The 16,926-nt window shown below is 39.8% G+C and overlaps 1 protein-coding gene across 1 annotated transcript; it reads left to right on the top strand.

Moving 5' to 3' along the window:
• The first annotated feature begins 15,836 nt into the window (after nucleotides 1–15,836).
• On the top strand, nucleotides 15,837–16,450 carry LOC144705625 (uncharacterized). Its single transcript, XM_078578391.1, has one exon. The coding sequence runs from the start codon at nucleotides 15,880–15,882 to the stop codon at nucleotides 16,330–16,332; it is 453 nt and encodes a 150-aa protein (XP_078434517.1). The 5' UTR covers nucleotides 15,837–15,879; the 3' UTR covers nucleotides 16,333–16,450.
• The last annotated feature ends 476 nt before the right edge of the window (nucleotides 16,451–16,926 follow it).

The following is a 16,926-nucleotide window of genomic DNA, read 5'->3' on the forward strand; positions in this document are numbered from 1 at the left end:
ATCAATACAGGTCATCCTAGAAAAGTTACAACCATTCACATTATGTTTTTTTTGCTAGGTCAAGATTATCAAATAGAGAAGGATCTCCTTCATCTTGCTATCTATCGCTCTTTCTAACAGTTCGGTTGCAAGAACTTCATGGTGGGTTAAAAAAAAGAGTGTACTTTTATTATAAGATTATTGAGTGAAATTCATTGTTGTCTATTGAAGGGTATTGCATGTATCAAAATATTGAATAAAAATTATCTTAGACAGAGATTATTTATGAGAGTGATTAATTCCATCCATTAAAATATGTGTTTGTGTTTTGTGATTTTAAAAGTATAAATAAATATTACATACTACGTTTGATGAAAAACTAAAACTTTTCTGGCATTACATCAATTTTTTTCATTTTTGCGTTAAATTGCAATAGACAACACCCCAATGCATCATTGGCACAAAGGAGTTTTCTACTAAAGTAATTAGGTAGTCAAATATAGCGAGGCAAATATAAATCACCTTTTGACTTACTTTAAAAATACAAAAATGTGGGCTGAATATGCCTTTAGTTTTTAATATTCTAAATTTAATTATAAAAAAATTAATATCGTACAAGTTTATTTGAAAAAGGTTGCAATGAATTAATAAAGACATCATAGTCATCCACCAATATAAAAGGTGTTTTTACTCAATCTTGTCATTGTAATAAATAAATATAAGACTATCAAACTTCTTCTGAGGATATTTATATTCTTACAGTTTTACTTTGAAAGTGGTGAATCTGATAAATCCTTTCGTATATTTGCTCGTACTTGAATCACAAACTTGATTTTCATTTCAAGTAAATACAGTGACGCTTGGGTCAGAATACCATATATAAGGACACAAGAATGCAATAATGTAGGATTTAAACAAGAATTTGGTGTTGGGTTGCATGTCTGGGATGTGGATAAAATTCGGGGGATTTACCCATCATTTGAACAGAATCAAAATGGAATTTGGATCAAATTACTTGGACAGAGATTGGATCCAAGATTTGATAGATCCTCAAGTTTTAAAAGTGTACTCTTTATGCATATACATGTCACTTATGGCACGTTGTTTGTCATCAGCCATACTCATGACCGCTTGTTACCTGTCCATTTCTTGTGTTACCATGTCATACATGCATCGGCCATATAGCAGAGCAAAGGAAAGAAGGGAAAAGAACAGAAAGGACCCAGGATAATTCTAGCTAGGATAAGTTTCATTCATGACTTTTGCTACTTTAACAAAAACCTTAGATATTGTGTATCTTTTGACATATAAAACACAACTTGCATGTGACCCTGTAGCCCCATGTATTAGTCTAGTTAACAGTTCGAGTGGCTCAATAACCTTTATTGGCCTTCAAACTTAATCAACTATATCATCATATAGATTTCTTAATGGTCAATCAATTAGTATGGAGCCAATCAGGTTCTATGTGACACCTTGTTCTCTGGAATATACAAAAGAGTATGTATCAACTTGCTCATGAAACTTGTATATTATAAATAATTGTGTGTATATTCCATCAGCTGCTTGATCCTCATAGGTTTTCTTTGGCGATGGTGAATTCTCAAACCCTGATGCATCACCCAAGTTAGCATTGATGCACTCGAAGGTCATTAAAGACCTCTACTCTGATTTCCACTACCTGGGCCAAGGACTTCATCACGTTATCACAACTAAGTCTTTATGACAAGGAGCACCCACTATTGACCCTCAGTTTCTCCACAATAATGGCTACAAGACCTACCGTATTAATCATATGAGTGAGACTCGATAGTAATATCGTAGCCAATTACTTTGATCCCCTCCTGGTTTATAATTTTGATATAAATATTTTGAACACATGCTTAAAGACAAGTGATATATGTACTATGATATTATCATAATTTCCTAAGTCCGATCAATTATCCATTGTGTAATTGGTTTGACATCAACATATATTTTGATCATGAGAAGTGGTTTAGTATAGGTTTCAAATACTATGTTACTTTTTCAAACTGCTTCACAGTTAAATTCACTATTGCGATTGGAAAACTTGATCTATCCATTATGGACCTGTCCTGGCGGCCACATATATTTCGTCCATTAGAAGGGGTTAAGTATAGGTTTATCTCATATTCTATCATTTTTTCAAACTAGTTTTTGCACAAACCTGAAATGAAAAACCATTTTTCCAGTGCTTATGATAAACATAGGCATCAATTTGGAAGTTGATGAAGGCCTCGCACATTCTCTTACAATGCACCTGCCGAAATTGATCATCCCATGCCCTCACCTATAAAGGTTGACACTTCCAAAAACCATGATACCAAACATCTTGGATGACTATTGATCGAGTAGTAACGTTCAAGGTCTCTTTTTGAGTCACTTTCTATCGCTTATACTATACATATATCTCTCAGTCCAACTATCTTTCTATCTCTAGCTGCATCTCTCTCCAACAATGTATACCACTATCTCTATGTCTTTCTCTGCCACTATCTATCTCTAGATCCTTCCATCTGTAATATGCACTCAGCTCTCTGTATGTGCATAAATATATGTCTCTTGCTCCATTTATATGTCTCTCTTTGTATGGCAATCTATCTAATATCTTTGTACACTCATTTTTGTATCTTTACCTCTATCGTTAATTCTTTGTCATCTACTTCATCTTGTTATTTCTCTGAACAATTCAGTTAACTCTAGATATATCAATAAACACCTATATGCTTTTTCCCATTTGATGTAGAACTGACTGGGAAAGCAAAGAGTTACCGTCAAGGTTAACTGTACAGATTCGAGCAAAAAGTAAGAAACATTTTTCATTGATTTTTGAATAATCTTGTCTTGATAATTTGGAATGTCACACAAAAAATCTAGATAAGCACCCTAGTCATCGGGAATTTAATATAGAGAAGGTTTTCACTATGAATTGCTACGGCCGCCGCTCTATGACACCCACTAGGCGAATGCCTCCCCAAACTTGGTATATGTTTATCCCACTCATTGTTTGCTTGTATTCAGCACATCGGCCCGCCTCCACAGGCACACCACCGTATTATGATATTATCATCATTCATGTAGTTTCCTTTGGATCCCTGACGTCGCTGCCACCTAAAATGGATGCTCTCACCTGTAGCCACTATTGATGTAGTGCCCAAAGCACCACCTGCATGGTGCTGCCAGGAGCTGGCTTGTTTTTATCCCACACATCAGCTGCATGTACGCAAGTGGTGGGGGACCATCCAACTGACGCCGGGATGGGACGAGTCCAACCACGCCTGGCTGCTCGCGCCGATGCTCGCCACAAGGGGTTTAAGAACTCCGCGTAAGCATCCTCTATCTTCGTATTTATTTGGTTTGTCTTGTTTTAATTTTTGTTCTTGGATTTTACGGACTGGGCCGGTGTTTTGGGCCTCGTCCATGTTATGTTTTTCCTTTTGCTTGTAACCGTTGAAGAGAGGCCGAACCACGTCTCGCGACGGTTCGTCCTCTCCACGACCTCACTTGGCACCTATCCTCACTATATAAGGAGATAGCATGCCCAAGTGAAAGCAGGCAATTGTTGAAGAAAATTCAAAAGTTGTCTCTCGTTCTATCTTAGCGTAGATAGGAATTAGAGTATAGAGAGAAGTAGTTATTCTCGCTCCACGTTGAGACTACTCCGTGGATTAGAGCCCGCGCCTTCACGTCGAGACCACTCCGTGAAGACGTGTTCAACCGCCCTCGTCGAGACTACTCCAAGGTCGAGAATTAAAGATTCAAGAATTACCCTCTCTTGGAGCATCGAGGCTTCTTCTTCCAGACTACTCCGATGTTAACTAGAAGACGACCTTGGAGTAGTCTCGACGAGGGCGGATGGCACTATCTATTGATACAAAGCTCGGTTGGTTGCTCGAGGTTTCTCACAGGTTCATGGCATCAATTATGTGGAAACCTTCTCTCCAGGGGTTTTTGCTTCATTCTATTTGTGTTCTTCTTTCCAGGGCAGTCAGCCATGACTGGCCTCTACATCAACTCGATGTTTCTAATGCTTTTCTCTATGGCGATCTTTCTGAATGTGTCTATATGGAGCAACCTCCTGGTTTTTCGGTTAAGGGGGAATATGATAAAGTATGTCTACTTCGCTGTGCTCTTTATGGGCTCAAACAGAGTCCGCGGGCATGGTTTGAGAAGTTGGCTGAACTCATCTCAACGTATGGACTAGTGGCTTGTGATGTGGAGCCCACTGTCTTCCGCAAGACTACCTCGACTGGATGTATTATTCTTGTTGTCTATGTGGAAGACATGATTATCACGTGCACTGATCATATGGGTATTCAACATATCAAGATCTTCATGCATCAGCATCTTGATATTCGAAACTTAGAGGAACCTAAGTATTTCCTTGGCATTGAATTTGCATCTCGACCGGTGCTCTTGTCATTAATCAACACAAATATATACTCGATATTTTACAGGAAGCTGGTTTATCTAGATGCAAGCCATATGCATCTTCGATAGATAGAAAACCTCAACTTTGGAGTACCACATCTCCCCTATATACCGATCCCAAATGATATCGGTGTCTCGTTGGGAAGCTTCTCTATGCTACGCTGACTTGTCCTAACATTGCCTTTACTGTAAAGGTTCTGAGCCAGTTTATGCATGCCCTTCGAGAGGTTCATTGGGAAGCCACTCTACGTTTGCTTGCATATCTTAAATATGCTCTGGGCTAGGGACTTATCTTCAGATGACATGGTCATCTATAGATTGTTGGGTACTCTGATGCAGGTTTTGTTGGTGACCGTCAGGACCGTAAGTCTACGACGGGCTACTGTATATATGTGGGTGGTAATCTGGTTATTTGGCGAAGTCACAAGCAATCTGTCCCATCGATATCTAGCGCAGAGGTAGAATATCGAGCGATGGCTGAGATGTCTTTGAAGATGTTATGGGTACGTAAGTTTTATATGAACTTGGTTTTCCAGTCAAAGGAGCTATGCCGATGATGTGTGACAATCAAGCAGCCATGTTCATTGCCAACAATCAAACCTTCTCCATGCGTACCAAGCATATCGAAATCGATTGCCATTTGATTCGCCATCGCATCGTTGCAGGACTTATTTCCACACCTTATGTAGCATCTGCAGATCAACTTGCACACATCTTTACTAAAGGACTAAGTGTGACGTCCTACGACATCTTCTCATGCAAGCTGGGCCTATATGACATCTACGCTCCAGCTTGAGGGGGAATGTTAGAGCAATTCTCCCCCTCTCTCTCACTTGTGAACATGGTCGATAACCACCTCCACTATCTCCACGATCTCCACGATCTCCTCTCCCCCTCTTCTTCTTCTTCTTCTTCTCTCTATTTATTATCTTCTTTCTTCCCTGAATGTAAGACGATTGTTCATCGTCATCATTCTTCAAGAATAACACCCTAAATTCTGTGCTTAATCTAAGTAATTAGCACAATTCTATCCATTGAAAGATGGTAAAATAGGGTTGTTATCAAATATATCTACATGTTAATTATTTTTCCAAGTAAATTCTGATTTTTTACCAATTTTTGTGTTAATTTATGAATTTTATGAAATTTATTTCAGCTTGGAATAATTTTATTTAATGTCAGGTTTAAAAATAGATTTTAATTCTAATTAATATGTAGATGTATTAATGAATTTTCAAGATTTTTTTGGAATTTATTGGTTTTTTTGGAATTTATTCAAAGAAGAAATGAATTTTGAAATGGAAAAAGGATATAATTAAAAATAGAATAGTAGTTTAAATCTATTTCTATAGGCGGAGGGACTTTTCTGAAATTTTGGTTGCAAATATGCCCATAAAATAGCTCTTGGTCATGCATGGGAGCCATAAAAATCCAATAAAAATATTTGCAATGTTTTTATCGAGTTAATTGGGATATTCAAGTGATTTTTTTGGGGAAATATGGAGTAGATATAAAGTGGAAGGGATATTTCCAATTTCTTTTGGGCGGCGTCGGATTGCACGCGTGAATAAAAGCAGGGGTTTTTGTGCATAAATTCAAGATATTGATTTTGGGCGGCCATGTGGACAAATCTCGGCCGTCGAAAGAGAACCCGACAGCTTAAAGGCTATCTGTTGACGAATCTTTTGAAGGCCGTAAGTGCACCGCCGATACATCACATACAAAACGTGAACATGGGAGGTGAGGTGGCGACTTTTGGTTGGATGACAGCGGTAAAGATGTACATGTAAGTAGGAATCACAATGTATTGTGATTTTTTTTATAATGTTTTTTTCATATTTTAGCCAGGGGAAACTTTGCATGCTAAGAAAGGACCTGCCAAAATGACTTTAATAATTCGCCAGGCAATGAGGGAACGACACAGCATTGCGTATAAATCAAAATTTAACCAGAAAATTTATATATTGACGCCACTACTAAGATTTGGTCAATATTCATTTATTAATGACTTTTGATCCTGAAGTCGGATTATGCTCAATGTTTTATGGATTTGCTCATCTCGACGTCCTTTTTTATTTGTCTGGATACCAAGCCTACACTGATATATGAACATTATTTATTTATTCGGAGTAAAATGGTAATTGTTGCCTTTTAACCTAAGTATAAAAGCATAAATTCAAGGTTAGAAGATCATTCTGGAAGGGGATCTTTCTTAGCTACAAGACGGAGAGTAGAACCAGCATGGATAAAATGTATTTTGTACTTATTACTTCATTGTATTTGAATATTAGAGTAATTTGGAATAAGTGTTAGTGAAAATTTTGATCATTCTTCTTAATCTTGGTCGAGATTTCTGATATATCCAAAATGATAGTAATATATATGTGCAATTTCAGCTAATTTATGTACTTCTTTATCTTTATCTGGATATATTATCAACATTTATGTTAAGTTGTGAAACATCATGAAACAAAATCACCTTTTTCTAATTTGGAGTTAATTATTATCATTTGTGGGACTAACCCCACTTAACTCAATGAGTTGTGGAATGAATCTCACTTTCTTCTTAGTTTATGTGGAAGATGCAGGAATTAGGTGAAACTTTCATGAATAAAGGGGATAATTAAATGAAGAGGAAGCTATTTGGACCAGAGGAGCAGGCTCAGCCACAACCCTGGGCCAAGAAAGAAGGCCCAAAGCAAGACAATTGGCTCTAGTCTAAAGGCCCACTAAGGAAGCTCCACTAAGCCCACTATGAGAGGCATGTTGGGCCAAAGAAAGGAGGGCAAGGGGAAGGTCCAGTCATGATTATTTATGAATATTTCAGGGGCTTAAATGATGATTGGAGGACAACCTTGGACATGGATCCAAGCCAGAGAAGAAGATCCAGCCATTCAATCCACAAAACATCCAAGGGTGGAGACTTAAAGATAGCACCTTTAATGCTAATTAAGGAAAGAAGCCTTGAACGTCCAGGGGGTATTTCAAAGGTCTCAATGCTGATTGGAGGACCATAATGGACGTGGATCATGACCCTGAAAAGAAGATCTGGCCATCCATTGTATTAAAAATCCAATGGCTCTCCTGTGCTCTCTCTCCCTATATAAACCCCTTCACCCTATTGTAAAATTCATCTTGTGATTCAATCCAAAGTAATGTTTGGTGGCCTAAGTGCAATTGAGTCATAGATCCATTCACCTCAGTGAGTGCCAGGCTGAGCAGGAAGCATCCAGGGCTGAAGAAGCTGGTGGAAAGGAGAAGAAGTCCCTTGGACCTTAGCGGGTGTGACAAAGAGGTTACCTTCTTATTTCTCCTTTTTCATTCTTTTCTGTTCATCTTTTGTCTTTTGGTTATCTTGGATCAGCTAGTCAATATCCAGACGGTTCCAGTGCATCCAACCACGCTCTAAATTTCGTTCTAGAACTCATTCTAGAGTGATTTTAGTACAGTCCATTTATTTCTCTCTCCTCCACCAAGGCACCTTCCCCATTTGGCATCCGGACTTAGCCAAATTTTGACTAAGTCCAGAGCGCCAAACTGTTTCATTTCTTATTTTGTTTTAGCTTTCAATACTCCTAAAAAATACAAAAAAATTATTTTCTGCCTATTAATATTATTATAATATTATAATAATATTTTATTTTTCTTTGTTATATATTTTTATTTCATTAGTTATTTATCTTCATATGTAGTAAACCTACCTCTAAAATTATTAAAAAATACATAACTAAAGCACAAATTCCTAAGAAAAAAACCCTTGCTCCCTATGGATCGACCTTTACTCTCCCTACGCTAGTAAGGTTATTATAAATTTTTGTTGTTTTAATTCGGATAAAGCAACGACACTAATTAATGAAGTTAACTCATCACTAATTACCCCAAAATCTGAATTATCAATTTCCAAATCGCTAGGCTTCATCGGAATGTACAAGTCCCTACTAGGATTAAGAAGAGTGAGCATTAAATTGATCTAACTATTCCAATTGCAAATTGAGAGGAAGTAAATTATAAAAAAATATAATTTCTAGGAAGGTTATATTGTGTTTATGAGATAGTAGTTAGTAAATTTGATTACCTGATCACCCAAAAGACAAACTAAAGCCAAGTCTCCTTCTGAACCCCTCTACTTGACTCCTTTGATCCTCTTTATTGGATCAAAGAAGTCAATCTAAAGCTCCTTACGTTTTTTATTCTTCCCATCGCCTCTACCCTCTATAAATTTTCATCTAATTAGGGTGATTTGATCTTGATTGAAGATTAAATTAACTCTAGTTAGGGTCAAATTATTCAAGTAGATCACTAACTGCAGCTTCCCTTGGATGATACCTATACTTATCATTATACGTCTGAAGTTAGAATTTTCTAAAATTTGTTGTTTAAGCTAAGATTAGCAACAAAAAGGGATTTTAATCGGATAATATAACGCCAATTTTTGGCTTATCAAAATATCAGTGGGACTGAGAGAGAACGACATGTAGTGTAAGGGATAGAAATATATAGTCAACATTACTACCCAAGAAACATGGAGTCAACATTACTACCCAAGAAACCATGATCATAGATGTTCGGTATAATGGTTTCTATATATGTTTAACCCTTGTGGGAGAGGTTAGTGGATCGTCATTTATGGCATGAAAAACGAGGTGCCAGTTGCACCTTGTTCTACAATATTCCAACGTCAGTGTATGATGGAAAGTTGTGTGGCACGCAAACCAATTCCACATTCCATATCTTCCTTCGTGGTCATTAATTGAGTATACATTCATTACAGCAGATGTGTGATGGTCAAGATCGAGTTCAAGAATACGTGATCCGGCTTATTGAAATTTGATGTGGTCATACTACATAATCATTAATCCTTAGGCATGTGTTCTAAATAACGATGTTGAAGGATACTTGAGAAATAACTTTAAGTATCATTACGAAGGAACACTATCTTGTTCCACCCATATGCTGGGTATGGGCAATCATGTAGCCATAAGTAAGACCATGCGAAGGAAATATTTCAGCAGCAAGTACTTGAAATGGTTCAATAAATTGGTCCATATTAATGCATAAATGGTGCTATACATAAGTGTCGATGCGGGTGATTGACGCCATGGTGGATTAAGTGGTCCTTTGACATGAGACACCAAAGATACCATGCTGATGAATGGTTCTTCTTAGACTATAATCTATGAGTTCCTAATCATGAAATTCTAGACAATATGTGTATTTATGTAGAAATATGTTCTTTAAGCATACTGACTGTTCAAGATGCGACGAAGCCTTTGAGCCAAAGGAAGTAGAATATTGGATAAGAGTTCTCCAATGATTAAAAATACGAAAGTATTAAGTTGTATGACCCAGTAGGATTGGACAGTTTATCATAGTTTAGGCTCCCATAGGGGATGAAGCTGATGATGGAACTTAACGAAACAACAAACGATGAGAAAAAGATTCCACGATGAAGTCATTATACTCATTTGTATGTTCTAGAGCACTTGGTGTATTCTAACACCTTATCAATCAAAAGTTTTGCTGCCATTTCTACTAATTTAGGGCTATTTTTAGCATCATCAAGTTAAATTATCCTCATTGTAAATTAAAATTTCCAATGCATGAATTTATTGGACCATTATGTTAAAACTACTCAATTTATTACGATTTATCCATATTTCACTTGCACATTTATTTTTCATGTAAAGTATCTTTTATCATTGTGATTATTAATGGGGTGGAAATATTTTTTGCGCTTAATTCTTCTGTCTAGTATTTTTTTATATTTTGCAGAGCCAAAATCAACTTCAAGAAATAAACTGAACAAGAAATAAAAAAGCGGAAACGACAGAAAAGTTGTCCGAAATGCAATGGAAAAGTTGGCTATTTGTAACACGGAGCAAGGAGTAGAGATAAAACTGCATGGATCAATATTGTCATCGGTGAATTTTTCCAAGAAGGAAAGATATAGTATTTATTACAGATTCTATTTTGCAGAAACTATAATTTGTTAATTAGAAGTACATATGTATCACATACTTATGAATTAAAATATATACTATGGATATATTTGAGATTTTTTCATTTTTCAACATTTCTTTAAATCTCATGCGACTTTGGCAATGCATCACAAGTACCAACGAGGATTGATAAAAAAAAATAGTTGAGACTGATAAAACTTGTGATTCCAATTCCTAACAGTGAAGAATTTTTGGATGAAAATTTGAGGATAACTTTGTTTCTCTTTGTCTCTCTATCCTTTATCCATCTCTATAGTGTGATCAATAACTTGATAATTATAGTCATTAAATTCTTGATGTGTTTGCCATTAAGACAACCTTTAATTATGAATAATGAGTCAAATATACATCGTTTCTTGCTACCTTACCATTTTTGAATAACGTGATGATAACATTTTTGGTGTTAATTAGAGTCAGAAAATTCAAAAAATATTTATTTCTTATTTCCACTGTTAATTAAAATTATGAAAATTAGGCTAAAATACTTTAAGTGTTTTTTATATATTTCTGATTCAATTTAGATTAGGAATTTATATAACTCGACTAAAAATCTATAAGAATCTTAGAAATTATATTTCTCACTTTTACACTTGCTTCCGTTATTCCAACCTTGAGAAAAAATCTAAAATTCATTTTATACCTCTCTGTTTATAGACCCGTTACTTGCCCTATATTAATTATAGAGTATTTAAGTGGAAACTTTTCATAAAAATTGTTTGTTAAGCCTGAATCAAAACAACGACATAAAGCCCCTAAATTTTAGCTCTTTTGGGGTTGATAGTGTTGAGTTTGGTAACCTTTGCTACTTTTGCGTGTTAACGTTAGGTCGCGTAAGATAATTGTATCATTAAAGTAAACTTCCAGGAATCTCTAGTCATCTCTACGATATGCTCATGCTGCAACCTGTAGATTTTGGCAATCCTTCCCATACAATCTTACTGCTTCTGTTTTCTCATAATCTCCGAATTGAACTCACCATAAGCATGAAAATTATTTTTTTAACATGATAAACCATAGCTAGGGAAGAAATGACGGTCGAATGTTTTACAAGAATAAATCAAATTACCAAAAAGAATTCTCCAGCAGATCGAGAAACTGCCCGCTCCTTTGGAGTTTCTTGCTTGGTTATTCTTCAAGAACTCCTTTCTTTGAGGTTGTCGCTCATCCTGTGCAGCTGCTCCACCACCGCCATCGTCAGCATCGCCGGTGCCCCGCTCCACCTCGACCTCAGCCGTGCCTGCCGTGCGCCGACCCATCCCTGCCCGTGCGCTCTACTTCGCCAGCGCGCGCAAGCCCCGCCCGCGCCCCAGCGCGACAGCACCCCAGCAGGACCGCGCCCACGTGCCACGCCCCAGCGTGACCGCGCCCACGTGCCACGCCCCAGCGTGACCGCGCCCACGTGCCCGTTGCCTTGTGCGCTCACGCCCCGGCGTCTCTGTATCGTGCGCGCGCCGGCAGCCCTACACGTCTGTCCCACGCACGCCCGCGTTCCTACGTACCTGTGCCCGTCCGCGCCGCGACCCCCTCCTCACCACCGCGCCTCCGCACATGTGCACGACTGCACCGGCACGCCACCATCGATCATTCCAACGACATCTCATTGGGCCCCCGTCCTCCTTGAGCCAGTCACCTTGACGAGTCTTGCTCGTCGGCCAAATCTTCAATCGACTTCGCCATCGTGGGCTATCGATAACAAGGTACCTGCTTGTCTCTCCTTCATTAAATTCCTGTATTCTTACACCTTGCAGCGCCGTCTCCCGCTATCTCTTCCTCTGCCTTGGATTACTACGATAATTGCTATAGGGTAACCACCGTGTCGAGAGATAGGACTTCTTTGCGGTAGAAGGTTACTCGTTGATCCTTAGACACTAGACAACTCAGGGCCGTCAAACGCCCCTCACTCGTAGATGACGTATTTGATCTCGAAGGGTCATTGGGAGTTTAATCTGATCAATATCTTTCTTAGTGGACGTCATTGCTCACCAAGGGTTTTCTAATCTACATTCATTCCATATCATTAACTGCGAATTCACTCACCATTGCTCCTGTGACGTAATACGAGCCATCCGATCCAGGAACGCTCTTCGTATTACATTAGCAAGTCAACGTGGCCCTCCTCTAAATGTACGTCATCCACGGTTAGTGGGTGTGGCATCCCAATTCCACTATTGTTGCTTGCTTCTAAAAATGCATGGCCCTCACCTTCAACTATCAGACACAAACCTGCCCATGATCACATTTTTATTGGTCTCCATCCATCACCGTCATCATTCCATATTTTCTATCACCACTGTCCTTGTTGCCTTCATTTTGATCATCGTCATTACCCGTTTCACACACTTTTGTCCTGCATAATAATCTCTCTATCACAATGAAGAGAGATTTCCCTCCACATGAGGCAGCTGATTTTGCCACTTATACTCTTAGAAAGCAACCATGCTGTTAGGGACCTAAAGAGAGGCCGATGAAGAGAGAGAAAGAGCCAAAAATAGACCAAGATAATGAGTGACAAAAGGAAATAGATAATTCGTTCATTTCTCGTCAATCTTAGTTATACTGGAATAGAAACAATCATCCACATTTTTAAGTTTGATAGGTCAAGATTATTCTACATAAAAGATTCTCTTTCATCCCATTCCTGTCCATAGTTTCCATCTCTCTCCCTCTCTTTCTCTCTCTCTCACTCCCTCTCTCTCTATATATATATATATAGAGAGAGAGAGAGAGATTATTTTTTTCTTACTCTTTCTCTTTCATTTTTCGCTCACTCTCTCTTTCATTTTTTGCTCTCTTCCTCTCTCTCCGTCCCTCTCTGTTTGTTTCCCTCTCTCATTGTCCCTCTCTCTCTCTCTTTCTCTATATATAAACATATCCCTCTCTCTCCCTCTGTGTGTGTGTGTGTGTGTTGCTCTCATTTTTCTCTTACTCTTTCTCTTTCATTTTTCGCTCACTCTCTCTTTCATTTTTTGCTCTCTGCCTCTCTCTCCGTCCCTCTCTTTGTTTCCCTCTCTCATTGGCTCTCTCTCTCTTTCTCTTTATCTTTATTTGCCATTACTATTTCTCTCTCTCTATATACCCTCTCTCTCCTCTGTGTGTGTGTGTGTGTTGCTCTCATTTTCTCTTACTCTTTCTCTTTCATTTTTCGCTCACTCTCTCTTTCATTTTTTGCTCTCTCTCTCTCTCTCCGTCCCTCTCTCTTTGTTTCCCTCTCTCATTGTCTCTCTCTCTCTCTTTCTCTCTATCTTTATTTCCCATTACTCTTTCTCTCTCTCTTTCACGCTCTCTTTGTTTTCTCTCTCTCTTTCTCTCCCTCTTTTCCTCTCCCTTTCTTTGTCTCTTTCTCTCTCTCTCTTTCTCCATTCCTCTGTATCTTTCTCGCTCCCCCTCTCTCGTTTCTTTCTCTCTTTCTCTTTATCCCTCTCTCCTTTTATCTGTCTCTCTGTCTCTATCTCTCTCTCCTTTTCTCTCTTTTTTTCTATATGTATTTCTCTTCCTCTCTCTCTGTCTCTGTCTATCTATCCATTTATCTATCTCCCTATCTCTCCCTATCTCTCCCTATCTCTCCCGCTCTCTCTCTCTCTCTCCGCGACAGTTGGCTTGCGCTATTCATATCTTCTCATGTCTTTAGCTAGTCCTCTTCCAGTATCTCTCTCAGATTAAACGGCTATACCTCTTAACTTATGGTTCACGAGTGGACGATTATAATCGATTGAACTCAAGCGGTATCGCGGTGTTTAAACTCAACCGGATAGAAAAGCCGGAGAATAAGTGGCCCCCCTAGTTCTCTGCCGTATCCCCTCTCTCTCTCTCTCTCTCTCTCTCTCTCGCTCTCTCTCTCGCGCGCTCTCTCTCTCTCTCTCTCTCTCTCTCTCGCACGCTCTCTCTCTCTCTCTCTCTCTCTCTCTCTCTCTCTCTCTCTCTCTCTCTCTCTCTCTCTCTCTCTCTCTCTCCCTCTCTCTCTCTCTCTCTCTCTCTCTCTCTCTCTCTCTCTCTCCCTCCCTCTCTCCCTCGCTCTCTCTCTCTCTCTCTCTCTCTCTCTCTCTCTCTCTCTCTCTCTCTCTCTCTCTCTCTCTCTCTCTCTCTCTCTCTCTCTCTCTCTCTCTCTCTCTCTCTCTCTCTCTCTGTCTCTGTCTCTCTCTCTCTCTCTCTCTCTCTCTCTCTCTCTCTCTCTCTCTCTCTCTCTCTCTCTCTCTCTCTCTCTCTCTCTCTCTCTCTCTCTCTCTCTCTCTCTCTCTCTCTCTCTCTCTGTCTCTCTCTCTCTCTCTCTCTCTCTCTCTGTCTCTCTCTCTCTGTCTCTCTGTCTCTCTCTCTCTCTCTCTGTCTCTGTGTGTCTCTCTCTCTCTCTTTCTCTCTCTCTCTATCTCTATCTCTATCTCTCTCTCTCTCTCTCTCTCTCTCTCTCTCTCTCTCTCTCTCTCTCTGTTGCTCTCATTTTTCTCTCTCTCTGTCTTTCATTTTTGGCTCACTCTCTCCTTCATTTTTCGTTCTCTTTCTCTCTTTCTCTCTCTCCGTCCCTCTTTCTTTGTTCCCTCTCTCATTGTCTCTCTCTCTCTCTCTCTATCTCTATCTCTATCTCTCTATCTCTCTCTCTCTCTCTCTCTCTCTCTCTCTCTCTCTCTCTCTCTCTCTCTCTCTCTCTCTCTCTCTCTCTCTCTCTCTCTCTCTCTCTCTCTGTTGCTCTCATTTTTCTCTCTCTCTGTCTTTCATTTTTGGCTCACTCTCTCTTTCATTTTCGTTCTCTTTCTCTCTTTCTCTCTCCGTCCCTCTTTCTTTGTTCCCTCTCTCATTGTCTCTCTCTCTCTATCTCTATCTCTATCTCTATCTCCGTCTATCTATTTATCTATCTCTCTCTCTCTCTCTTTCTCTCTCTCCGGGACAGTTTGCTTGCTCTATTCATGTCTTTTCATGTCTTTAGCTAGTCCTCTTCCAGTATCGCTCTGCGATTAAACGCCTATACCTCTTCAATTGTGGTTTACGAGTGGACAATTGAAATCGATTGTACTCAAGCGGTATCGCGGTTTTTAAGTCAACCCGATAGAAAAGCCGGAGAATGAGTGCCCCACCAAGTTCGGTGCGGTGTTGCCGCGGACGGTGCCATTAAACGCCGGCTTATCTACCTTTTACGAATACGCCGTATCCGTTCAGGCAAATAACGAGGGACTAAGAGTTTGAAGGACAAACGGCTGCCTCAACAAGGCAAAACGAGAGACAGCGCCAGCGGTACGATGGACTGATCTGCAGAGAAACGGACGTCAATGCGATGTTGTGGGATCAATCCGACATGTCAAAACCTTCAGATTCATTTCCCTTTTCTTTTCAGGTACTGATGTACCTTCGAGATATCTGTATATACATAGACGATTCACCAGTACGCTATTGGCTTATAAATACCCATACTCCAGCTTCGGCACCTTCATCACTTTCTTGCGAGTCCTTCTCAAACCTTACAATGGCGAAGAACACTATCGACGCTCACCGCGAAGGGGCGGAAATCTGCAGGGGCGACGAGCTCTGCCGCCAGAAGACCATCCAGCTTTTGGAGGAGCTCAACATGCCTCGGGGCCTGCTTCCCATTCAGAACGTAGAAGAGATCGGCATCAACCGCCGAACCGGCTTCGTTTGGCTGCGGCAGAAGAAGGCCCTCAACTACACCTTCCGCAAGGCGGGGCGCCTCGTCTCCTTCGGCGCCGAGGTCACCGGCTTCGTGGAGGACCGCCGAATGCGCCAAGTAACGGGCGTAAAATCCAAGGAGCTTCTCATGTGGATATCTCTGGGAGAGTTCTACGTCGATCCCAAAGACATCACCAAGATTACTTTCAGGACGCCTGTGGGTCTGTCGAAAACATACCCCGCGTCTGCCTTTGAACTCGAGGAGCAGGGAAGCATGAGAGCTACTGCATAGTCCGTGCTCTACTTCGAACAGTGCCCTCGAAGAGGATGTTGAATTGATATATTTATTTTGATGCATTATTATTTTTCTCTACTCATTTGATGACAATGGAATGCACTATGCCATGGAATATCCACATCTTCCCTCCGCTTCTAAGGAGAAAGCTCAACGTCTCCTCTCCGCTTGTGCTTGAGGAAGATGAGCCAGCAAAGCCGCCTGGATTAAATCTAGGTTCAAACATAGATAAAACCAAAGATAACAGTGTTTAGATTAAACCGTACGTAGGAACACGGAAAGGATTCATTCCAACGTTTTACGGATATGATTGAAATAGAAAATTTTCCATTATACTGTACTACAAATACGAACTAATTTTAAAGACACAAGTGTAGAATCATAACAATCTTAACCATTTTCTGGTGTCCTTATCTCTCTCCTCTCTCGCTCTCTCCTCCTCATCTATCGTTATTCTTGTTCTTGATCTTAATCTCTCAAGCTCTAGATCTGAAGCTCTTCTCAGCCCACATCCATCAGCGCGGTCATCCCACCATCTTTATCGCCACCATCTTCTAATGGGCTTCATCTTTTCAGTCACCACCATCCTCT

This window comes from Wolffia australiana, chromosome 7 (genome assembly GCF_029677425.1).
Source record: "Wolffia australiana isolate 7733 chromosome 7, ASM2967742v1".
NCBI classification, from domain to species: domain Eukaryota; kingdom Viridiplantae; phylum Streptophyta; class Magnoliopsida; order Alismatales; family Araceae; genus Wolffia; species Wolffia australiana.

Excerpts from the sequence above, each read along its gene's own strand:
- LOC144705625 (XM_078578391.1), top strand. The coding sequence starts at position 15,880 with ATGGCGAAGAACACTATCGACGCTCACCGCGAAGGGGCGGAAATCTGC.